Below are 25656 nucleotides of genomic sequence, written 5' to 3' on the forward strand. Positions count from 1 at the left end.
GTCTCTTTAGTCTAGAGAAAAGAAGATTGAGGGGGGATCTTATTAATACTTACAAATACTTAAAGGGAGGGTGCCAGGGGGATGGGAGCAGTCTTTTTTCAGTGGTGCCCAGTGATAGGACGAGGGGTAATGGGCACAAGCTTGAACACAGGAAGTTCCATCTAAACATGAGGAGGAACTTTTTTACCTTGAGGGTAGTGGAGCACTGGAACAGGCTGCCCAGAGAGGTGGTGGAGTCTCCCACTCTGGGGACATTCAAAACCCGCCTGGACACTGTCCTGTGCAACCTGCTGTAGGTGACCCTGCTCTGGCAGGGGGGTTGGACTAGATGATCTCCAGAGGTCCCTTCCAACCCTAACCATTCTGTGATTCTGTGATTCAGAGCAAAGGGATTTTTATAGGGAGGAGAGTCCTCAGTTTAACACACCTTTTTATTATAAGAGAAAGTTGAATAATATTTGATTGCTGCATAATTCATTAATACATTGGACCATTGTGAAGGTGGAACGCGTTATACATGTTTTTGCAGGGTGCCAGCATTTAGCAGCTGCAGAAGAGAGGCTTCTCTGTGAGATGTCCTTGTTGATTTGGCACAGTTAGGCAGCACCTAAGACATACTTATTAAACCAGCAGCAGTGTGCAGTGCTTAGGAAAAACAAAAGGATGTAGATCTTTTAATTATGTCAGTGTTTAAAAAAACGCCCCCCGCCCCTTTACTTTAGATCATGTCTCTAACTGCTAGGAAAGCAGTGGTATTGGCCTAAATTCCGTCTGGTAGCAAAGAGAATAATCGATTAATAAGAAAGAGAAAAAAGCTTCATGCACTGCCTTTTCCTGATTGTGTCAGTCCAGCTCATCCTATGCTCACAGCACATAAATACTCAACTTGTGTATACTTAATGTTGCTGCAGTGTATCTCTGTGTCCTTTTATCTCTCTCTCTCTCTCTGTCTTTTGGGTTATCATTCTGTCACTGATGCTGTCAGTGAGATGAAAGGCAAAAACCAGCTATAGTGCTGAGTAATTCACATTGCTGAATTTTTCTCCCTCAGAAGGAACAACCGATATCTATTCAGTGACATTTTCTCATATAAAATGTTTCCGTTTTCCTTTTTGGAGAGTGTAGAAATAAATGTTTCTGCCTGTATTCCCCAAAAACATTGACGATTCTAAGAGTTCTTAGAAAACTGCTTTCTGAAAAAAAATTAAGCAATGAAAATAGTTCAAATCCCAGTCAGAGAACTTGCACAGGTAGATAAATGCCATTAATTTTTGATGGCATGTTTGAATATAACTGGAAGGAGCTATATTTCATAGGCAATCCTAAACTTCTTAAGTGTGGTGGTGTGAACACAGTATGGGCACAAAATTACAGCAAGAGTGCTTGCAGCGTGAAAGAATGTTGCTTTTTGTTTCTACATCACAGTACGTTCATAATCATGATAGCATCGAGCAACATAAATGGAGTAATATTAAATGCTAGGTACTGTTTTTCTCCCTTGTAGTGTTGACAGAGAAGCTTTGGCCAAACTCGCCTTGTGGCTTAAGATTGCCTTGTGGCTTTGTGCCCTAAGCTGTGCTGAGCCATATTGCTGGCCCCCGGCGGTGCTGAGCCGCTGCTGGTGCGGCAGCGAGTGCAGGCAGGGCAGTGCCCGGTGCCTTCCTTCCAACCACCCGTGGCCGTCCCCTTGAGCCCGGATGCCCTCTGGGGAGGCTCTAGCATAGGTGCCGTCAGTGCAGTTTGGGGAAGGAGGTTTGTGGGGCAAACGCATTTTAATGCTGTGCAGCAAAGCAGAGCCCTTAGTTTGCAAAAATAGTCATTATTTCCTTTTGTTATGTGCATTGTTTGGCTAGTAGCGTGCACAAAATGCCTGTTACTGTAGCTTACACCTATTTTAATGCCTGTGCACAAGAGAGGAAAATTATTGTTCTTCATTGCCTTGCTGTGATTAAAGTCTTGGCTTGTGTGCGCCATGATGTGTATTTGAAGGGCTCTTTAAATGCTCTTTTTTAGGAAAATAACATAGAAGGGACAAAAATGTTAAAATCTTGAAAGGCCAGAGAGGGCTGGGGACCTTTGACATCATGGGTATTGCTTTTTCTATTAAACTCCCTCCTTCAAATCTGGTCTGCTCGAGGAGTTGTTAAGGTACAGTCCCTTGACCGAGGGCAACATCTGTGTCTGTCACATCTTAGTGTCTGTGTTTGAGACCTTATCCTAAGTAGCATTCCAACATTTTGCTGTATCACCACAGGTACAAATTGGTCATAAAGCTACAATAATTTGTGGTGCAGCCAGACTAAACACCCAGCCAGTGAGCAGGTGATTTTTATCATTGACTGGTCAGTTTTAAGGGCATCTACTGTCTGAGCTCTGTAGAAGAATCTCTTAATTTTTCTTCAGCTTTTGATAACTTACCATTTTATAAGCAAAGAGGGAGGCATTTCAACTTGCCAGAAAAGCCCGTATGCTAAACAGGCTTTCCTGTGAGGGATTACATTTTCTTCTTGAAAACTGGAGCGCTAGATCGGCTGGTGGGAGAGGATGGGAGGGGAGCGCAGGGAGGCTCTGCCCTGGGAGCCTGGAGCCTGGGGCTGGCGGGGAGCTGTGTGTGCATGTAGCCGGAGGTTGCACAACCTGGTGATGAGCCCCTGGGGGAGAAAAGAAACTGAAAAGGAACAAATCATAAATAATGCAGCAATTATATATGCCTATTTCTGGCAGTGCTTTTTCAAATGTGTCCAGAGACTGTAGAAGCTGTTAGTACCAGAAAAATCACTGTCTTGTTTGAGAGATTTTGAGTAAGGGTTCCCGCAATGTCGTCAGAGCTTCTCCACCCTGCTGTCTCAACAGAGCTCTACTTGCCTCATGGCAAATTATTAATAAATCTGGGCCATAATCTACTTTATAGTGATAGCAATAAACTAGCCGAGGAAGAGCTGACAGGGAGTCTGTGAGTTTGACACAGTTTAGCGGGGGATTCCTGCAAGGTTGTTCTTCAGACTGCTGTCATCAAATATTTTCATTAATGACTTGGGTAAAAAAAAAGTGTATATTAATGAAATTTGCTAGCAGTACAAAACTGGGAAGCATTACAGTGCACAGAAGGATCAGATGGAGAACTGGCTCTCTGGCCAATGGACTAAAGAAAAATGGGATGAAATTGGCTAGAACAAATGGCAAATTCTTTCACATAGGGACTAATTATAGGTGTTTTTGCTGAACGATGAGAGTTCATAAATTGAAAGTTCCATAGGAAGGAGAAGATCATAGTGTAGTAGTGGAGCAGGGAATGACTGCATGGTTCATACCTTATAGGATGCTGCCATTGCAAAGGGAACTGTGGTCCCAGAGTGTACTGGTTGAATTATTTCCCATAGATTTGGGCTAGAATTAATGTTACTGCATGTGCCCTGATGAAGAGTTGACAATTTTTTTTTTAATTTCTGTGTGTTTTCAGTTACTCTGGACATCTTTTTTTTCAGCAGCATTGTGCTGCCGCGCTGAGTTGATAGGCATTGAGAAATGCTAGAATTCTGTTTTAGCATTGTTTGAATTATGAAGACAATTCCTTTGGGGTTCAGTAGAACGTAGTATCTTCTGTGGGGTACCAGGGCAAGATAACCAGCCATTGTATATAACGCATTTGCCTGACCTAATGGTCCTGCAGGCTGGCACTTTTAATGTACTTTTGCATAAACATTTTTTTATATCTTTTTATCTCCCTGCTATTACTAGCTTACATCCTGCTACCGAGAAGGAGGAAATGAAAAGTGGCATCTTTCAGTATTTGGTGTCCTTCCCAGGCCATGTTTTTGAATATACTACACAAGAATGAATCTCAGATCGTGAGTCATGTAGGATCTTGCAGATTTAATTATCTTGTTTTCCTTTTCTTTGTGACATAAAAAAATAAATCCAGTGTTTTTAGCTAGTCCTGGAGGGGAAAAAATTGTCAGAAAGTGGAACTCATCAAGAGCTTGAAATGTACATCCCATTGCGGATGCGGGGCATAGTGATGAAGTCCTGGTTCTGCTGAAGTGAGAAGTTGAGTGACTTCGTGACCATCAGGAGTCACCTCTTGAGTAGTCTGCTGCAGTTTTCACGTGCCCCAGAGGGAAGGCAGCAGTCCAGTGCCTGAATTTGCAGAAAAGTCCTGCCAGACTTTGTGCATCTCATGAGTTATTTTTCATGGGCTACAACATACAGCATACATAGGCAGAGTGGCATCAACCAAGCATTCTGTAAACTGAGACCATGCAAAGACTGAGTATAGCTAAGAGAAATTAACTACTGCTATAACATTAAAGAACATTGAATCCCTTTGTAGATGCTTTTATTAAAAAATAAAAGTATCTTTTAGGGTTTAACTTAATCCCTTTGAGGGGGAATTAAGCTAAGCAAACTGAAGCTGCTGTACTTCTGAAAGAGCACTTCCATGCAATATTTCAGTGTGCTTTAGCTTGACATCTTTACTTACTTGATCTTGACTTCTGTAAATAGCTTTGCCTAGACACATCTTTTGTTCCCTATGGGTACTGAACTGGCACAGTATTATATACAGTAGGTTAATGTTTCTAGACACAGTCTCAAACTCTGTGAATTCTCACTTAAAGAGGTTTCTGTCATTCAGAAATAATGAGCCAATAAGGAAATCTAATTAGTATTTTTCTCCATTTTACTCAGAACTTTATCTTCTTCTGACTGATTGGTATCCACATAGGTGCATGTCAACATCTCATCTTCTGTGTTGTGTTTATAGTAACCTTGTACATCGTGTGCTTATAACTTGGCTTCAGACTGGGGGTATGCTGATGAACTGATGTAACATATTAACATGGGTAGACTATAAAGAATTTTCATACAGTCCTTTAAAATGTTTGCTCCCTTTCCCCTACGTACAGGCATGCAGGAATGGAGCAAAATGACTGGCATTAAAACGACTTGTGTGCCATGACTCAGAGACAGTAGGCACTGCTACAACCGCCGACTTAAAGACAACAGAGTAGGCAGGAAGAGGTAGCCAACCCTGTTCTCCTCTGCCTCATCTTTATCTAGCAGCTGATAATTAAAATAATATTCTCTAACACCAAGGTAAGGCAAGGCAAGGCAAGTCAAGATGCTGTTTCTCAAGCAGATGCCAAGGCAGCTCCCAGACCAGATGGCATTGCGCTGGCATGAGCTCTCTGTCCACACCCTGCAGCTACATTTGTGGATCATCTTCTCTTGTAGCTACTGGGCAGTAAACACAGGCCTCATTTGGCCTCCGAACTGGGAAGCTGGGCTGATAGCACATGCCATCTGCTGAAATCACCCACCATGAGTCACCAATGGCAGTTGGAGTGAGTCTCCTGTGTGCAGGATCCTGTCACGTACACGTATATCTGTGTTTTATAAGAATACTGCCAACAGCCTTTAAACATGGGCATTTTATGGAGAAGCCTTAGAAGCAGTGATGCTTTATCCTAATTTTGGCATCCATATTTCTGATTTCAGAATCTGAAATAGCGTTATCACCTAATGTCACTGCAGCATATCGGCTCCTAGTTGTACATGTGTACATGTATGTGTGATAGCTGTCCTCCTACAGAGGGAGGGCACCATTCACATTTTCAAAACATCTGGCTTTCAGAAGTCTATAGTATGCTGTAGCTAAGATCAGAGACCTGCTCTGCAAAGAGGTGATGCCAGGAGTTGTTACTGAGCCCAGGACTCTGCTGCAGGACAGCACAGACCTGCCAGCCAGGCCCCCATCTTTGCTGAAGCACGTGTCAATTAAAAGAGATTTTCTGTTGATGCAGTTTCACAGGTCAAAGTACCATTTTCACTTTTCTATTTACAAATAGAAGCCCCTCCATAACAAGTATTTTTCTGCCGTAGAAGTCAGTGAGAGGGTGTGTGCATTTTCTTCTCCTGTTGCTCTTTCTCATGCAGTGTTAGTTATCACGGGGTCAAAACTTGTGTAGGCATCAATAATTTGTAAATAGATCTAAGTGATTATGAAGAAAGCAGTTTTAAGACTATTCACCCCACAATGGGTAGCTCTTAAAAAAGCTAATTGTTATCTTGCACTTCACCGAACGGTGGTCTGGTTGTTAGCTGGCCATTTGGGAGCTTTCTGCTGCAAGGAAAGAGGGAGCTGTGTTACTAGGATCTGAACTAGACCAGCAATCTCCTTTCCTTTGGATTAATGAGTGTTAAAATAGGAATGCGTAGATGCTGGAAGAAGGAAGTTATTAATTTTAGGGTCAGTGTCTGCGTGTAGCATGAGTTTTAACGGCCAGCATCAACTAATTGCAGAAAATTGCTTACTTGAAGATCTGATGCGGGCTGTTATTTGAAAGCAGATGAATGTGCATCCTTAATTTTCCTCCCCTGGGAAGGTCATGGTGTCTCTGAGGTGAATAACAAACACTATCAGTGTATGGTCAGCAGATGCTTTCCTCAGTGAGACTGCAGAGAAGAGTGAACTGCCGCCATCACTGACTGTTGTGGCTGTTATTTTGCTTTACTTGTTTTCCCCCTTCATTGTGAATATCAGTTAATGTGTTTTTTGTCTTTTGTGTTTACTCAGCAGCTGGTGCCTCTCTGGGCAAGGACAAACTGTCTTAAAGGATACAAATGGGGACAGATTTTACTTGCATCGTTAACATCTCTGCCTTCTCATTATTTAGTATCTTTGCCACACTACCTACCCAGACAGGCTGCAGGGAAACTCAGACTGATGTGGGCAAAAAGAGTTGCATGCTGTTTCGCGAAGAGCTGTAGCAGTTCACGGGGCAAGACACCCCTAATTCGGGATTTTGCTATAATTATCCAGCTTAAGCATCAAGGTGAAGACTAAGTCATAAAGTGACCACTATCATAGTGATTTGTTTGATTTAATTGACCCTGGGGGGAGGATGTTATTATATTTTTAGCTCCCCAAATCAGTAGACTTCTTATTAAACATCTGTATATTCTGTATTGCTCTTGGAAGTCACTGGTAAGGCTGAGAATTTTCATGAAGGAAGGAGAACTTACTGAATGGAAGAAATGGACAACTGTGTGCCACAAGCATTGTTGGCAAATTTGCCTTGCATCGTGCTAACCACAGCATGAACAGTGGCTGTGCTCTTTGCGAAGGCAAAAATGTTGAACTTCTCTCTGTTGCAGCATTAGACTGCCTTTGGACATGGCATGAGTGTGTGTGCGTGTGTGTGGGTTGCAGGCCTGTGTCATAGACCTTGTCTGATGGTAGATGATATTTAGCCTAATTTTCTCCCAGACTCTACACCAGCCAGGTTTAGTTTTAGAGCATAAAGTAGTAAATGTGCTGCTCATGCTGATGACTGACATATGTTTGAAGAGCAATCTTATTTCCTCTTCAGCTTAACACTAAACCATTCCCCAGCAGCTGACAAAGGCCAGTGTGGAGGTTTGATTTGCTGAGGTGGGCAATTATTGCTTTGCTTTGAGAGAGCAGAGAGGGCTCTAATAGCTACAGGAAGCCAATAGGTTTTCACAAAACACCCTTGATGCTCTGGACTGAATTGTTGTTGGTAACGGTGCTAATTTGAGTTCTTGGGGGAAGTCTTAATTTTCATATTTTTAGGAAAAAAATGAAGATATTTTCAGCTCCTGTTTCACAGCTAGAGATACTGATAGAGGAAAGACAACCCCAGCCCTTCAGTGAGTGTTTCCAAGAGCAGAGTAAAAGAAGATAGATGTGATGATTATGTTTAGTCTTTTGGTGGTCTTAGATCTCACATATACTGTGATTCTTCCTGTAGCACAATATATTTTATTAGAGCACCTGCTATAAAGGAACTTTAGTACATGTCAAAACCAACAGGTTTTCAGCCTCAGCACTACAGGGAGGCAACGGCAGTAAACTTCTTGTCCGAAATTACACGTGCTCCAAAGTTAACACTGACCTGTAGCGTCCCTTCCATTGTCCTGACTATACAGAACCAGTCCCAGACTTTGTAGTTTTAAGTGCTTCTCTCTTTACAGGTTTTGTGAACTGTTGAAAACGAGTGTCCTGAAAGTACAATGTACAATTTGCACCGTCCCCACCATGTGCCACATGTTACTGGCATGTTTTATCGGCTTGAGAGCCTGTTAAGGAGTGCTGAGCAATCACATTTCCCAGAGCCATCCAGGGCTACTGACATAAGGTTTCACTGCATCACCTCTTATTTCCTTGCTGAGATTATAACAATCCTCAGAACTTCATTTAGGAGTATCCTGACAGCAGGATTTCTTACACTGAAGAGTTCTCTTCAAAAAAATGCAACGCACCGCTAGTGCATCAAGTACTTGAAAAAGCTATTTTCATTTGAATCCCTTAAATTTTATTAACTGGTTGAGATGACTTACATTATGTTGATAGGACCATAAGTCCATGTATAAAAAATAATTCCCCAGATGTTAGCATATAGAAATACATGTTTTGTAGTGGTAAGAATCGGTCCCCAAGACTGAGATCAGAGTTACATTTCTGTCTCCACCAGTATTACCATGAACTTTGGTAGATAAATGAGTTGAACTGATTGATTAAATAGAATAGAATTTGTGTGACGGAGTTGTGTTTTTCTTAGGCAAGAATATAGAGCTGTTTTTCTTATATTTTTCTTTTCTAGATCTGTATGCATAAAAATTTGTTCAAGTATTTATTATGGAATAAATTAATTTGGAGGTTCTATCATGGGGCATTTATTTGATTCTCATTAAGAAGATCAAAACACACTTTTGAGCCACAGACTTGGATTCTTAGTATGAAAAAATGTTCCTCCTGGTTACAAAGACATGGTTTTGCAAACTAACGGAGCCTGAGATTCTACTTCTGGTACATATTAACTACATTTTCTGAGAACAAACCGATTTGTTTAATTACGTCAAATTCCTTCCACAGCTAGAACTCTGTACAATTCCCTACTGATAGTCCTTTCAATATTATTCCCACATTCATAGGCTTGCTCCAGTTATATCTTCTACAGGAATACTACTGCAAGAGTTCTGTTTAGAGAGGATTTTATTACTCATAAGGTTGTAGTTTATCTATATAGTTTGATTTTTAGCCTTGTTACTAGCTTACTGGAGTCTCTCTTTGTTTACTTTTTATTCATATATTCTGGAAAGACCTGAAAGCCCTAAGCAGTCCCATGATCCTGTAGTGAGGGACATCCTAAAGACTGAAAGAAAGAAAATCTCAAATCCAGAGTGACTGAAGTAATTAAAATATAGGAATTAGGTAGGTGTGAAAAAGGAGAATAAAATAGAGAAAATGAGCCAAGGTTTCAGGAAAAAAATAGTAAGATGCAGTCTGTCTAAAGTCCATGTAACTTAGGATGTTGGTGGCTAAAATGCATGTGAGCACAAAGCAGAAGCTCAAACCATCTCCTTTTCACTTGTATTCCATCTGAGTCCCAAATGCTTGTCCTGAGAAGTGCTGGTCCAAGGGCGATAGGTCGTATGTCTTCTGCCAGACACCCCACTGTAGCCTGGTATGGATGGTCAGTCCCAGAGATTCTTACGGACTTGAGCCAGATAAAAGTCGGCGCAGCCTATTGAACATTACCTGCGTGGCACCAGACTAGCGTTTTCCTGTAGACATCTTAATAGGGAGGTGCCCATGGTGGGTAATATCATGATGCTCATTCTGCAGGTCAGTTTGCTGAAGGTGTTCTGTATCACTACCAGATACACAGAGAAAAAGACGCCAAGGTGGATAGGCAGTGGAGGTGGCTGCTGTCACTGCAGCAGGTGAAAGGGAGTAGTGGTATGTAGGAGAGAGAAAATAACGAGATTGAAAGAAAAAGTTTTAACGCTTTTAATGGAAGATATGCCACAGGGATTCTCCTCTCAGAGTGAAGCAACAAACGTGCCAAATAGTGTCAGACTCGTAGTCTGTTGGATCAGGTGTTGCGTTTCTCTGTAGCGCTGTTGCTGGTCACAGCAGCTGCGAGCTGCCCCCAGGTGCACTCCACTAAGTGCTTTAGGGTCCAACAGCAGCACTGCATGCATGAATGCGCCAGAGAATATTTTTGAGGAGGAACTAGCGATTTCCAGCGACCAAGTTGAGATGGGGTCTTTTTCCTTGCGAGCAGCCATGCTCTGACAAACAGGCTCCTATACTGTCTTAAGGAGGGCACCTCAGAACAGAGGCACCCATACTTCATAGTCACTTTAAAAAATAGTTTGCACGCCTTGTAGAAAACGGAACAGGCTTCCCTGGTCAAAACATAAAACTACCAACATATTCTATGTGTTTTCTTGCCTTTGCCGGATCTTGATTAATATTTTTTTTCATATTTGAAAAATAAAATACAAAAGCACTTAATGTCAGATGTCTAAAATGACTGTGCTGTGCCTCATGCAAGTGATTGCCAGCTTCTGAAAAAGCAGTAATTGTAATGCCTTTCCCTCCCTGCAGTAAATGGACATAAATATTCACATGGCTGGGTAAATTAGGCTAGGTAGATTATTCATACATTTGCTGGTAGGGAATAGATATAGTACAGTGATGCTATATTTAAAAAAAAAACCACAAAAAAACCAAAAAAATCCCCACAAAACAACCCACTGAAAATCTTCATCATAGTCCTTTAACCAACAGTAGTGCAGTAATATGACATAGCAGAATTTGTAAAGGCACTAATAGGTAAGTTCCTCTGCAGGGTAGACTGGCAGTGAGAATTTAAGGGATGTTTGAATTGTTTTCCTGATTTTGCATACAAATGTTGACATTGTGCAATACTGAATATGTTCAGTGCATGTGCAGTAGGGCTTACTTTGCTATTAGTGTGACTTCTGTGAAACTAAGGGGGGGATTTTTTGAGGAAGGTCTGCTGGATTTGACTTGAAAGATGTATATTTTATTTGCAGAAGAGAAGAGGAAAATATTAATTTCCATTGTATTCCTTTACTGCTCGGTTATACTTAAAGTTTCCATTAGTCTTGGAGGATTAGTGAGCACTTCTGATTTGTTCTTTTTTTAAATTAAGTATTATTATTAATCGATAAGCATACCTTTCTCCTCAGAAATAGGAAATTGCCTTACCCTCAGAGCATCTTGTCCAATGTAGCCATGTGCAGACCAGGTGTTGAGTCTAAGCCCCCCTTTTCCAACTCTTCCTAGTCAATGAAGAATGATGAGCACTTTTGGAGTCATTTGTCTCTGAAATCTGTCTCGGGATGCCAGGAGTTTCACACTGAAAATATCTCCATTTGGTGTAGAGAGTCAAAATGATGTTTGTCTGGGTACCAAACCATGGCTAAAAGGAGATGGGATGAACACCCTTGTAAGTGATAGTCAATTCTTGGTTCTGTGTCAGTGGCTTGGCAATGTTTTTATGAAAAAGCAGTGTTTGACAGGATGGAGTGTGATACTGTGGGATGTCCTGTGGATTTACAGTTTCAATTTCCAATTTCAGGGAGGAGAGCATTGCTATTATCAGGGAGAAATTCGAGGAAATCCTGTATCATTTGTTGCCTTGTCAACATGCCATGGATTACAGTAAGTCTGCTGTTTTGTTTTTACTGGCCTTTGCTTATTAACCTTTTAGGAAAAATAGAGTTGTTTATAGTAAAATAAGTGCTATTTATTTTCCTACTAGTTTGTCACCAATATTAAGTACTCAACAATCTTTAGAAAAAATGGGTTTAATTTGAACCTTGCAAAAGCTTTGTTTGTTTTCAGAATTCACTGACGAAGCACGCAGGTTTCTTTTTTTTTTTTTTTTTTTTTTTTTTTTTTTTTTTCTCAAAGTGAGGACATATGAGAGTGGCCAGGTACTGTTTTAAGATAATTTACTATGGATATAGAAGAGTGAAAGTAGCTGAAAACATCCGATTCTACAAGAATAAAAAAACCTGCCGGTATTGATATGAGCCATTTGGAAATTGTGTTCTTTTATTGTTGCTATAATGATGTATTTTATCTTTCTTTTCTACTCTCTTTACAAAGGAAAGTGTCAGTTAAGAGTTTCTCTTCTCCTATCAGTTTTCTTCAGGGAATTGCTGGCCTTAAGCTGTGTGGATGGGATAATACCTTTGATATAGTAAAATCTTGGAAAATCTGGAAGAAAGGATATAAAATTGTGCAATAATAATTTTTTTAAAAATTAGATTATTTTAGTGATAATAGAATTAAAGCGTCTGTCATCTGAAGGTTACATGGAGCTGTGTGTTGATTGTACAGCTTTTGCACTTGTGTAATTTTGGCAGTATTGAAAGATGCTAGTCAGGTTTTCAGAGCAACCAAGTGACTTCAGTGACTGTTGAGTCTGCGAATTACAGGATCTCAGCGCTTTTGGTACTGAGATCAGCTTGAAAAGTCATGGCAGCAAGTGAGCCTGAGTGGAGATTACCTGAGCATTGCCTTAGAAATTTCTGAGGAAGCAGGGCTTAGCTGATGGAAATCTTCTTCAGGTTATTATATATCTCCAACTCCTCGTAGTTTTAGTATCAGCCACATAAGTACACATATTTAAGTAGCGCCTTTCTTTTCTGTTTGTATGTTCTTTGTTAGGAAGGGGGAGAATGCATGCAGAAGACTTGTCATCCTTGCACTTGTCTGATTTACAGCTGTGTTTATCTCTTTTATGGTCAAGGTTGAGCAGCTCAAGAAACCTGAGCCCAGTTTCAGTATGGACAGTGAGCCTAAAAATAGTAGCATCCTAATGCATCCTGAGCTGCTGCATGGCTTCCATTAGCAGTGATCCATTAGGTCTTGGCCCTTGCTAGCTCCTAGGAGAAAAGGCAGAAAGGAAGGAGAGCTTGCATATGTCCTTTCCTGCTCTCCTTTTGCGGGTTTGTTCTTAAGACTGACCCTCCTGCTGCTATGTATCCTTAAATTTCCTGATACCGAAATTGGTCCCTTCTAACACAGTTATGTGATGAAAGATGCATTTTTTCCCCCTGCATAATTCTCCCTTGAGCGGTATCTTTTTTTTTTTTTTTTTTTTTTTTTTCTCCTTTTTCTGATACAATAATGTTTCAGCAGAGTTATCCTTCACACAAGATGCAATATGAAACTTACTGTAGCAGGCTGGTAATTCCAGCATCCAGTATGAGAAAGTAATGTTTTCCAGAGCTGTATTAAACTCTAATTCTCTGACACTGCATTTCCGTCATTACAACTAGCTCCTCCACAGTTGATTTTAAATGCTAAGTAATTACTAGAAACTCCCACCGGCAATCAGAGCTCCTTAGCTCCAACCACAGTTCGGAATGTCTCACTGGAATATGGGAAGCTGGGGAGAGTTATCTTCTAGTAAGGTCCGCAGGGCAGGAGCTTTGCTTTCATGAATTTTAGGAAGTGCATGAGACTGAGCAGATGCCTTTAATAGAATAACAACCTTCATATTCCCAAAGTTCATGCTAATCTCCTCTCTTACTTATTAGTACCCCTGGATCTTGTCCGGTAACAGCAGATTTTTTCATACATTAGAAAATACAGTGTTTTTTAATCAGAAATTATGAGTTCTTCTGTTGGTAATGTCTATGTTGTGATCTTCCTTTTATTAGTTAAATTAATAGGATGACTGGCTGACAGAATACTTAAAATTATGAATTTCTTCTCTTCTTAATGACTTTACTAATGAAAAATGTATCTCTGTAACCTTAACTCCAAGTGACCCATTTTGTTTGGATTTTTTTTTTGTTTTCTGTGGGATATGCAGTAACCACAGTTTCCTATGAGTTAACACAAAAAACTTTGAATGCAAAACACACTGGTTGCTGGGATATAAATAAGCTGTAGTCAGGCACGACTTGCAGTCCTGTGTTTCAAAGCAAGTTGCACAGACATCAGGTTGGTCTATGATTTTGCTGCCCACTGGTGGTGAATATAAAAACTGATGTTATTACTGTAAATTAGACTTTCATGACTACAAATTTGTTTGTTCAAAGAATACACGTAATCAAAATTCAGGTTATTGAAATGGCCCATGTTTTGCTATTGCTTTCTCTCTAACACATCTGTGAGCATGTGATTTGTTCACAGAGAACTGGACTACTGAAGTCGGTTGGAAAAGGACCATGAACGCTTTTCAGCTGTGACTATTATTCTTGTCACTGTTGAGTGACCTGATCAGAAGTCAGTGCTGCTTGGGTGCCACAGTTGCACAAGAACATCTTGTATACTGTGCTAAAGTAAAATTACAATTAGAGGGAAGGAAGTTTTGCCTGATTAAGAGCTGCAGGATGTTACCAAATCTCATCTTATTCCCAGGCAAAGAAGCTTCAGCAGGTGCTAGAATATTTATCTTAAGCTGTGTAGACAGTATTTATTTCAAAAGAATAAGCACAGGTAATTTGAAATGTGAAACAGCTTTAAATTGTAGATATACTCGTGATCACACTTGCTGTATGTTATACAGTCAGTAATTCAAGCTACTTCTGTGAGTGGTGCATGGTTGACCCTGTAAGTGAATGATACTAAGACAAGTATGCTCATCGATAGCTGTAATGGTTTACAAGCTTAATATATGCTTATATTTCTTAATAGTCAGGAAAAGAATAACAGTATTTTACTGACTGCATCTGGTCCTGTGCAGAAACAAAATCAATTTTGCTGATTTAAAAAAAAAAAACTGCATAAGAAAAAAGAAAAGTATCTGGTTTTGTCGTTTATAATTCTGTTGGGGTTTTTTTTGATGCCTAAAAGTTTGCTAAAGAGGAATCTAAATAAATAAGTAACCTTGCTTTCATACTACTGTTGTGTACTATGTGCCAAGTTTGAACTTACAGCTCATATTTATGGCCAGGTTTAAAGCCCTTAGTAGTGGCACTTTGAAAGGGACATGCTGATACAGCCTAATGCCAACCATGTGTGTATGCCACTGCAATAAAGGCAAAATTATTAAAAAAAATGCCGATTTGGTTGAAGATCAGAATAGTAGTGATATAAGAAATGCTCTTTGGTTTTATGCTCTTACAGAGTAATGTCTATGTTAACACTTACGTTTAAGGTGCAATTCAACCACACTTGTGCATCCTGCATTGTGTTAAAGACTAAATCTCAGTACACTCTTTACTTAAGTAAACTTAAGGTAACTCTTAATAGAAAACATCCTTGCAGGAATGGACCTCACATTTGCTGTACATTCGAGTGGTAATGCAAAAGCATCTGGTATTACCGTCACAAACCATCTTCATCCACTTAGAGAGCCTTAACAGTTCAGTTTGTTCTTCATTTGTTGTTCATTCTGTTGAACTGTGTGTTGGAATTTAATACAGAAAATTGGTGATTGTGTATGGGCAAGCAAAGTGACAGATTTTCTGAGATACATAGCAGTGTGCTTGTCATGAATGACCTTGAAATTTCTGTGGTTGAGAAGATTTTATGCCGTTAAGAAAGAGACCCTGAGTACTTAGCCAGAACCATGGGTACGGCAGAATGTTTGGTCCTCTGTATCTCTCTTCACCACAATCCATTGGAAGCCTGTCTGATTGGGTTTCCTATCTCCTTATTGTGAACATCATACAATGTCCATATTGATATGATAATGCATACAGCCATTAATGTTTCCTAGAAATAGAAACTTAAACTAAATCAATTTGAAAAGAAAAGACCACCTATCATAATTATTATTGCTGAAATGCCCCAAACAGTCCTCTGTGCCCAAAAGATCCCGTTATGCCCTGTTATTTGGTACTGTATGGAATTACTGAGGAAAGAGTTAATCAAAACCATTAAAACCTAAGGATCGATTCAATTCAGTAATATTTTCAGTAATATTTTTATTTGGGGGAAAGCTGTGCGTGTGTTCCAAATACATGTGTTCCTAAAGACAGGTCCCTTATTTATCTATTGCAAGTAGATCTCTTTTGCATGGGAGTTGGGGCTCTGAACTGGATTTTCAGTTGGGTAAATTAGACAATTTTTGTGGTGTTCATATGTGTTGTAGAGAAGCTTTGGGGAAGAAAGAAGAGTCTATATCACCACAGGAGAGAATATCTTTCTGAAGTGAAGAGACAAAAGATTCACTCAGAATTACATTTAGTTTCTGAAAACAATTTTTAACTGCTTCCTTTTCTAAATTTTTAAATTTTTAAAATATATTAATTTCTTAAACTTACTTCCATGTTGCAGTAGTATTTGTTTATTAAATCATTATTTACATTTCCTGCTCTTGACAGTGGAATGTTCTATGATGGAAATCATACTTACCTTATCGAGCCAGATGAAAACTACACTTCAGATGTAAGTAGAACTTACAGTAATCCTTCTGTGTTTTTTGTTGAATACTGAAATTCATGGGTACAGGATAGGCACAAGACTCTGGGACCAAAGGGTCATCCTTTCATTCCCAACTCATTTACCTCATATGTGAGTCCCCATCATCACAGACAAAAGTAGACCTCCAAAATTTAGGCAGTGCTATGTGTATATGTGTGTACTCTGTAACACTTGCATGTAGAGCAGTGCAGCACCAGAGGATAATTGAGGGTCCCTTGGAGAAAACAGGAGAAGCCTCTGAGTGCTGTGCGCCCTTCTCTGGCACTTCCCCCTCTGGATTCATTACATCTCTCTCCTCCTGGTTTGGCCCTGACTCCAGTTCAGTGGCTCTTGTGACTCCCAGTGATGTTCCCTGGGCAGCTCTCTTAAGCCTAGCTCTAAGCGTGCTCAGCCACTCCTTTTGATATACTTAGATGTTTCAAATAAAAGATGATTAGCTGTGCATTAGCAATCACATCACAGTTGGGAAAAGAAGAATGTAAAGTAATGGTGCCTTGCACCTTGCATGTTCACTAGCATAGGTGTTGGAAGATGACGACCTTTGGAACTGTCTATTTAATGCTCATGAGATGGATTAATTTATCCAGTTTTATTACATGCAATTATTTACTATTTCAGGATGACTTCCATTTCCACTCTGTTTACAAATCCAAGTTGTTTGAGTTTCCTTCAGATGACCTGCCATCTGGTATGATTTTTTAATATTCATGACTTATTGACTTGTTTTAGTCTGAGGCCAAATTTGTTAATTGTGTTTGATAGATAATCTTCTGATAGTATATTGTTTATTTTTATACTTCTTCTTTTTCCTGATTAAATATAAAAACACTGAAAAAAAAGAATCTGAAACACTGAAAGCACTGAAAAAGAACCTGAAACACTAAAAAAACCCCTGATTCCAATGGCTCAAGCATCTCCTAAATGTTCATGTTGTTAACAGAAACATACATCACAAGTCATATGGTCTATGAGCTGCATTATAGCCTAGTAGTTGTAGAAAGGAAAGGACTGAGGTAGCCTAAAGATGATGAAAATAAACCCCACATTGCCAGTGGTTGATAACTTTTCGTGGATTATTCTTATTTTGAGATACAGAGTGAGTACCATGGTGTGAGGCTAAGTCTGGGAGACAAGAACTTGCCAAATATCTTTGCTGTTTAGTGACTCTCTCATCTCCAGTCCGTTCAGCATCATTCACAGTACTGGCTTTAGAGTGGGTCATGCATTTCAGTAGAAATGGATTTGGAGCCAGAACTGGTTTCAAGTACTTGTAGTGATGAATCCCCAAAAACAGTTTATATGGTGTGTGGAGGGAGAAGAGGTTATAAAAAAATGAGTTTTCATCTGAGAAGTTGGCTTGGTAATTGAAGCTAACAGTGCAGTATTTATGGCATATCCCCATTCTGTCAAGGATTTGCCAGTTTTACAGATATATTTTCCTACTCTACAAAATATATCCCAGATAAATAAAATTGTCCTTCATAGATGCTGTCATTTTGGTAGGAGCCACCTTTAAGACTAATTTCTTCGGGAGAGTTACAGTTGTCCAGTGATCTTGTTACAAGCTATTTGTCCTATGGTAACAGTTGGATCTGGAATCTTACTGTGCTGCACATAGGTGGGTCCTTCCCTGGAGCACAGCGTGTGCAGGTTTGCTTGTCGTTAAGCAAAGTAGAATAATTCAGAGAGCTAATGAGAAAAAACAAAGGAAATTGCTACAGTTGGGTCACTTTGATTTCAATTCTGAAGAAGGAATCTTTCTGAGTCTAAACAAAACAGTATCCCAGCTTGATGCCTCATGTCCTCCACTGATGATTGCCCAGGCAAGGTGGAGGAGGCGTTGGGATGGAGGGGCAGCACAAAAGGCTCATGCAGCGCAAGACAGACATCTGTATCATGAAGTTTCCTGTGTCCATGGACCTTAGACAGGTTCCATGATTACTCCCTGTACTTGTGGAGATGGTAGTGTAATAAGAACAATTTACTGAACATAAGGCCAAATAATAAAGTGCATCTTTTATAATACTTTCTTGAGGATATGTCATTTGAAAGGTTGGAAATAATGCAACCACTGCTGAATTTGAAATAAATTTTCGGTCTCAGATTTTTAAAGTAGGAGACTGCTAGAGCTGGTACTTAGTAGATATCTATCAGCTGTCTTATAAGATTTCCTAATAGTGAAATTTTATGTTTTCAAGATTTTGGAATAAAATTATTTTCTTCTTTTAAAATTATGAAAAGGAATTCATTGCAAGTATAATCCACCAGTTTGACCTGCACCAAAGCTTCTTGTTTTTCAAAAAACCTGTCAAAATAGGGCTTCAGGGTTTGTTGGTTTTTTTTTCCCCACAAAAATTCAGACATGCTTGTGCAGTTTTGATTTTACTGTAGATAAAAAATAAATAGTTGCTGGCTGTGCTGTATAGAGCCTGGCATGTGACACAGTGGAAGATGTTGCCATTAGACTGAATTAGAATGACAAGACTGTAGAAAAGGTTGAAAAGGAGATTTAATTGTGGAGTGCCAGTGATCTAAATTATACAAATATTTGTAAGGTGGATAAGAGGTATAAGGTGCTAATCTTCTGTGGCTTTATGTTTAGGATCCCATATATGGAGAAATAAACTTTAACTCACAGTCTGCTCTCCCACATGCCCATTCTTGTTTTTGTAAAACTCCTTGGAAAGGTGTTTCTGAGGTTTGTAGTGAAAGTTTTGGTAGATGTAATAGATTATACCCGCATTAGGAATCCCACCATTTTACTTTGTCTGTGAAAAGACAGAGGACGTCCCTAGAGATCTCCAGAGGACAAGAGCAGTCTTCACCACCTTCTGCTTCTCCACCCTTTTCCCTGTGCCCATAGGAGCTCTATTGTTCATCCCCCAACCTGCTGCACACACTGCCCGACCTTCTTCACTCCTCGCACATGCTGCCCCACCGGGGCTTTTGCTTGACACTGTCTCTTCCCTACCAGTCTGGAGAGCGCTGACTGTTGTCTTGACTTTTATTTTTTTTTGTTTTCTTTAAACAATATTTGCAATTAATTGTTGATAGTATTGTAATTGATTTTTTTTTTATTAGTAGCAAGCACTGTGCTAGGTTATGTCATCAGTATTTTTATACTCCTTATTACTCTCATAGTTTGTCAGTTTGCCCAGCCTAAGGACTGACGTGATGTCAAGATTTTCTTATTATCTTTGAAAGTGTCTGTGTGTAAGCTAAGATTTCCACTCAGAACTGTGTTAAGAATGGACCGGCTGTATCATCAGCTTCAATATTGATGTTAGAAAGGGAAAAAATCAAGTAATAGGGATTACTTGATAGTAAAAGGACACACTATTATACCACAGTTTGTTAGCAATGTACTTTTTACATTCTTTTGCTCCTTGGGTATTAAAAAAGGAAAAAGAAAAAGAAGGCTATGGCAGAAAATAATTTATTGTACTGTACTTTGCAATGGTCTGAGGAGGTAATGGGGACTTTAAATTAGGAAAGCTTGGATGGATGACTTGGCATGCTTAGAGCATTTGACTTCATAATTTAGTAGACTGTATTTTTTCTCACAGTCTGTATTGAGACATATAGTATGCTGCCATGGTCTTAGACAACACCGTGTTATTGAAGTTGTTGTTTTTCAAATAATGCATAACAGATGTCCTTTTCTTTTGAGGTCACTTGAAAGATGTGTAGGTGTGGCACTTAGGGACATGGTTTAGTGGGACTTGGCAGTGTTAAGTTAACAGTTGGACTCGATGATCTTAAAGGTCTTTTCTTATCTAAATAGTTCTATGATTCTATGAATCCACATTACAGTTCTTCAAGGTAACATGTTCCCATCAAAATTTCCACTAGGCTTTCTCAGCTATCTACATTTCCTGTGATTTTGCTGGTCGTGTTCTTTTGCCTAAGGGTCCCTGGCTGGAAATGTACCCTGCATGAGTTAATCCAGCTTGTGAATTATAGCGCTGCGTTAATGTGTGTTAATGTGTTAACGTTAATGGCTGCATCATTCCCCTCTAGAGATGACTGACTTCCGATGGTGGGTAAAGCAATCGCATTTGCTGGTAAAGTTATCTGAGACCCTATATACAAATTGTAAATTACTATTTTTTTGGTTGAAAAGTGGTATTTTTACCAGTTTCATTAACCATGATAGAAAACATAAAATTACAGGTTGAGAGCCAGTCATGTGGCACTAGAACATAGACTAAATTGATAAACATATGTAAAGCATAATCAAAACCAAATTTGTAAACAACTTTTCAAGATTTAGTTTCTTATCATTGCAAGCTGTAGTGACTGCAGGTCTTTAAGCAATATATAGTGACCGTTGGATGTAAGTTAATTTGTTTTAGGTCCTTTTTGTAAAGAAAATCCTCAAGTGTACTGGTGTAACAATGAAAACATTTTTAAGCAAAAGGCCTATGATTGTCCAGGCCCCTCCATAAAAAGGTATCTGCAAACTTCACGTACCAAAATGACAGTGTAATCCCCAAGATTTAGCCAGGACAATACCAGTTATTCATGCTTTACTTTCCTAGTTTGTTTTATAATAACTAGCCACTCCTGGTTAAGATTAGCGCTTACGACTGGTAATGTTTGTCAGATGGGCAATTCAGCTTCTTGTTTTAAGGTTTTGCTGATATGGCAGCCCTGTCAAATTCCTGTCAGCATTGGTTTTAATGCTATGGTTTGAACCTCATGCAGAAATTGCACAGCTAATGTGCAGCAGGTGGGAGGTGGAACTGTGAGAAACTTTCCTGTCTCACCAGTGAAACTGAACTGTTTAGGATTTTGTAACACAACCAAAAGTTGTTTATAAAAGTACGTGAACTGGAAGTCCCCTAATTTCTACAGCTCCTATAGTACTGTCTACTTCTCTGCAGGACTGATAAAATCACTCTGGAATACTGAAAGCAGTTTTCAGTCTCTGGAGACTGAAAGCATGTCCAAAGCTGGAGAAAGTATAAAGGAGGGGACAAAGAAAAAAAGATATTACAAAATAAGCAGCTGCAAACATTTAATTTACACATCTCAAAAAAAAAATCTTCTTGGGATTATGTGAATAGTAAATATGTTTATACGGGATAAGGAAAGAGATTTCTGTTGTATAGAGAAGAGCGAGGCAGGGACTATGAATCTAAAATGAAAGATGGAAAAATACTTCTTGGACATTTAAAAGGGTGAGAGCAAGCATTGTCTTCTGCTTAGTTTATAATTTGTCCCTTTCCATGAGTGGCTAGTAATAGATTTGGTGAAAGGGATTTGGCAAAAGAATAACCTGCTTGGTGCTTATGATTAGAGATTTAAGAAATTAAAGACACAGTTGGATTAGCAGGGAGGAATACTGTATCGATAGTGAGCATTGCCAAAATCTCATAAGGTTTCTCCGAACTCTAGCATATTTTACTTTGTGACTATAATCGTCTTAAAGCATTAATTCTGCCTTCCGTGCTCTTCTTATTAATTTAGGTAGCTATTGCGAGAGCTCTGTGAATGTCTGCTGAATTCCCGAAAATGTGATTCACTCCATGGAAGCACTGTGCTAATAATATTACATGCCCAGTGCTGGTGAAGTTTTGGCATAGAACATCTGCTGTGCTTTCTGAAGTGTGACACCCACAGATCATCTGTTTCAGCAGACCCAGATTATCACTAGTAGAGTTTTTAATAAGAACCCTGTTGCTGGGAAGCATCTGTAACATTGCCTCCTTTCTAGCTTGAAACTTGAAAAAAGGAGTTGTTGCTGCATCTGATGTGTGGAAGAATGCCGTGCTACTGTCATGTGGTGTCAGGGCCACTTATTGTTGGGCTATGTTCTTGTATACACTCGATGTATTTGCCTCTGTTTTCTGCTTAGAGTTCTGGCAAATGAATACTACATCACAGAAGTTTGTTGTAAAGCCAAGACACAAAAGAAGTAAAAGGCAGGTATGTGCCAATATGCTTGTTTATAAGTAATATGCCATCAAGTTTTGTGTCTGCTTCATTAATTTGTCCAGATGGAGTCCTGCTGCTGCTGGTTTGGCATGAGGTCTCTATATCAATACAGCTGTTACAAAAAGAGGTATCAAATATTGACAAAACATTGTTGGGTTCTCTTGGACATTGTCTACCTGAAGAGTTATAAAATTGTTAAACATTGCTATATTGCATATGAAAAAGTAGCTAAAATATTTTCTCTCATTTTGAGCATAGAGTTTTACTAGAAACTCCCAATTAATGAAACATTTACAAATATTTTTTATGCTGCAATGGTGACAAGTACCTACTTTATCTCACTTGATTTTGATTTAAAATAAATACTCTAAACTGAGAGTTCATTCCCTGTTTATTAAAGTGGGGGAGCCACTAAGCACAGATGTTTTGCCTGTACCCTGGAAAGATAGCAGCAATTCTTTGCATTATAGGAATGGAGCTCAAATGAAGGTACAGGTCGATACAGAGCCTGGTCAGGGAGGCTGAACAGAGCAGGCAAAAATGAAATACTGAGGGCAGTGGGAGGGGAAGATCACTTTAACTTTTAGATGACTAATATAAGCCTCTCAGAGGCAAAAGAGAAGTGAGAAAGACATTGGAAAAGTTCCATAAGTCATTTTTGAGGGTCTTACTTTATGTTAGGTGGTTTGCTACCTTTCTATAAACTAGCCATTACTCTGTATAATGATGTAATGATGTAATAACTCTCCTGGAAAAACCCAGGAAAACAAGGACGCCGTGAAGAAGCACAGTTGTAAATGTTTCTAAATGCAAAGTAAGCATAACATGGAGGTGAGTACTGCATTCACTGTGTGAATCAAGCAGTGTGCAAACAATAGAATCGTTACGGAGATTTTTCATTAAGAACTCAGGAGGAATCCGTTTCTCTTTGGAAAAAAAAGTTTATAGCTGACACAACCCATTTTTAGAGATATAGGCCCCACTGAGAATTCTCTTTTAAAAATGCTAAACTTGGGATTGGGTGGGTTGAAAGACTTGATTTCATTGTTTAAGGTCATATAAATGTCCTGGCGGAGGTGAAAGAATTTTTTAAAATGATGCAATGAAGCACAAGAATTTTCGTGAATATCTCAGACCAGAATTAAGACAATAGTAAAAATGTATGCATGAGAAGTTTGGTTTCTGAAGCTTTTTGTAGTTATCAGTTACACTTTCTCTGTATTCCGTTAGACTCTCTTACAGTTGTACTCTCTCTGTAGGTTCGTCAGATTCCACGTAAAATTGAAGAGGAAACAAAATACATTGAGTTAATGATTGTAAATGATCATCTAATGGTAAGACTGACACTCTTAAACATCTTATGATTATCACTAACATCAAATTGTTTTAATTGGTCCATAAAGGATAGCAATAAAGAACAACATATGACCCGAATAAATTCAGTATGCCCTTAAGAGAAGAGATTATGGTCTCATTAACCATTGATGAAGTTGCTTCTGAATTTTGGCAAGGTAATTTCACCAAGAATTCAACCAGGCCTGAGTATGAGAAAGAAGTATGATAAATTAAAGCTTTGTGTCATAAAGTAACTAATGTCAGCGCGACTTAGGCTGCTGATTTTCTTTCCGGCTTTCTTGAGCACTTGTCTTAGTTATAGCCACTCAGCAATCCGTAATGCAGTTATTGCAGTTGTGCAGCTGCTGTTGACAATGGGGAGACTATGATATGTCCAAATCAATATAGAGGAAATTTTGTATACTTTCTCTGGGAGAACATAAATAGGCTCTTTAATGTAGTGGAAAGAGACATAATAAAGTTTAGTGTATTGAAGAAAAAATAGGCTCATTCAAGTGGGAAAAGGCACAGATTTATGTCAGTGAAGATTATTAATTATTAATGAAAGGAATATCAAAGGAAATGGGGAATTCTCCATCGCTTGCAGTCTTCAAATACAGACTGTATTTCTGGAAGATGTGGTGGTGTCAAACACAAACAATAGGATTCGATCTTGAGGTAACTGGCTAAAGTTCAGAGACTGGTGATGCCCCTCTGGCTGGTGACAATAGTTGATTTTATGGTCCTTTATGGCTTTAAAATCATAATGTATCTATACATTTTATCTACCCTTTCTGTAATGTGCAGCTTCTCTAAAGCAATACCCAAATTGGCAAAAATAGGCATCAGAGTGTAAAAGGAATGTACCGCTGTCCTTGGACAGCATACTCCTCCATCGGCTCAGTTTGGTGGGCATAGCAATAAATTCTTGGATTCAAACGGACAATACTGGATGCAGAATTCCCTAATTTGGTGTCATTGTGTTTGAACCTGGAGACGTGAAGCCACAACTTTCCCCTTGGGACCTTATCTGTCTGGGCCAATTCCCCCCAAGGACAATGTTTCCTAATTTGGGCTAATTATAGCTACTGTGAGAGTCAGTCCACTTAGGAGTTTGTTCTCTGAAGCAAATGCTAGTGAGTGTCCATGGTCGAAGAAGACAAGTAATTTCTTCCCGGGAGAAGGAAGTGTTGTATGCTCTGGGCTCCTCCCTTTCCCCCCAGCCTGGGCTAATGCACGTGTGCATTTGGATTACTCTGTGCATGCAGTAGATGTGGCACTCCAGGTGCACTCAGCGTGGAGCTGACACCCTGCAGAGCCAGAGCCGTTTTCACTGTTCACCCTCCCCAGGAGCTCCCAGAGGGAACAATGAACCTCATGCTTCTTCCTCTGGTCCGCAGAGCCAGCTGCATCCCACCAGTCCCCCTGGGTCACTCACTGCTGTGTGAGGGGTGCGGTGCCCTCCTGTCTGCCCCTCAGCTGCTCATCCAACTATTGCCTCCGTTCAGGGAATAAAAATCCGGCTTCGGAGGGAAGTAAGGCCTCTGGGGTCCAGCACTGGGGCAACAAACTTCTCTGGTTGCAACCATTAAGGGAGAGAGAGAGCACTTCTCAGTGAACTTTCTAATTTCTATTGAATGTGACGTTCATGGTATGAAATAATCCTGTTGGCCAGCTTGGGTCAAGTGCCCAGGTCTTGCTCCTCTTCATCCGTGCACCTGGTGAGCTCAAAAACACTGAGACCTTGAAACCCACACACCATAGCTGGCTATAAAGTAAATATTTTCACAAATTCAGACACTAGAGTCTTCTAAAAGTGCAGTTTTCTCAAGCATTAGAGGAGAAATTAGTCCTGTGTCGCTCAAACCGGGACAAGCTTTTAAAACCAACGTTAAAATAGGCTTACTGAAAACATTTCTGAAATGTATACTGAAAACATTTCTGTACGATGCTTAGAGAAGCTGGAGGCTTAAAATTGAGGGTTTAGTTGCAAATAGAGACTTGATTAATATACTTATTTCCCTTCATTTCTGTGCTTCATTTTCCATTTGTTTTGTAGCTTTTTCATTTCATCCTTTCTACCATTTTTAGCTTCACAGTTCTGTCCTGTTTTTTTAGTAAGTGTGACATCCTCATTTTCTGTTTTCCCCCAT

At 39.5% G+C, this 25656-nt stretch overlaps 1 protein-coding gene across 1 annotated transcript in view; it reads left to right on the plus strand.

Annotated features, from left to right (window-relative positions):
• The window catches only part of ADAM22 (ADAM metallopeptidase domain 22), a 122969-nt gene that overhangs the window by 52843 nt on the left and 44470 nt on the right, over positions 1-25656 (plus strand). Inside the window, exons 5-9 of the mRNA XM_009888969.1 lie at positions 11418-11500; positions 16129-16192; positions 16847-16916; positions 22089-22159; positions 23428-23502. Coding sequence (XP_009887271.1) covers positions 11418-11500; positions 16129-16192; positions 16847-16916; positions 22089-22159; positions 23428-23502 — 363 coding nt within the window. The remainder of the gene's footprint in view (positions 1-11417; positions 11501-16128; positions 16193-16846; positions 16917-22088; positions 22160-23427; positions 23503-25656) is intronic.

This window comes from Charadrius vociferus, unplaced genomic scaffold (genome assembly GCF_000708025.1).
Source record: "Charadrius vociferus isolate BGI_N301 unplaced genomic scaffold, ASM70802v2 scaffold297, whole genome shotgun sequence".
Classification (NCBI taxonomy): domain Eukaryota; kingdom Metazoa; phylum Chordata; class Aves; order Charadriiformes; family Charadriidae; genus Charadrius; species Charadrius vociferus.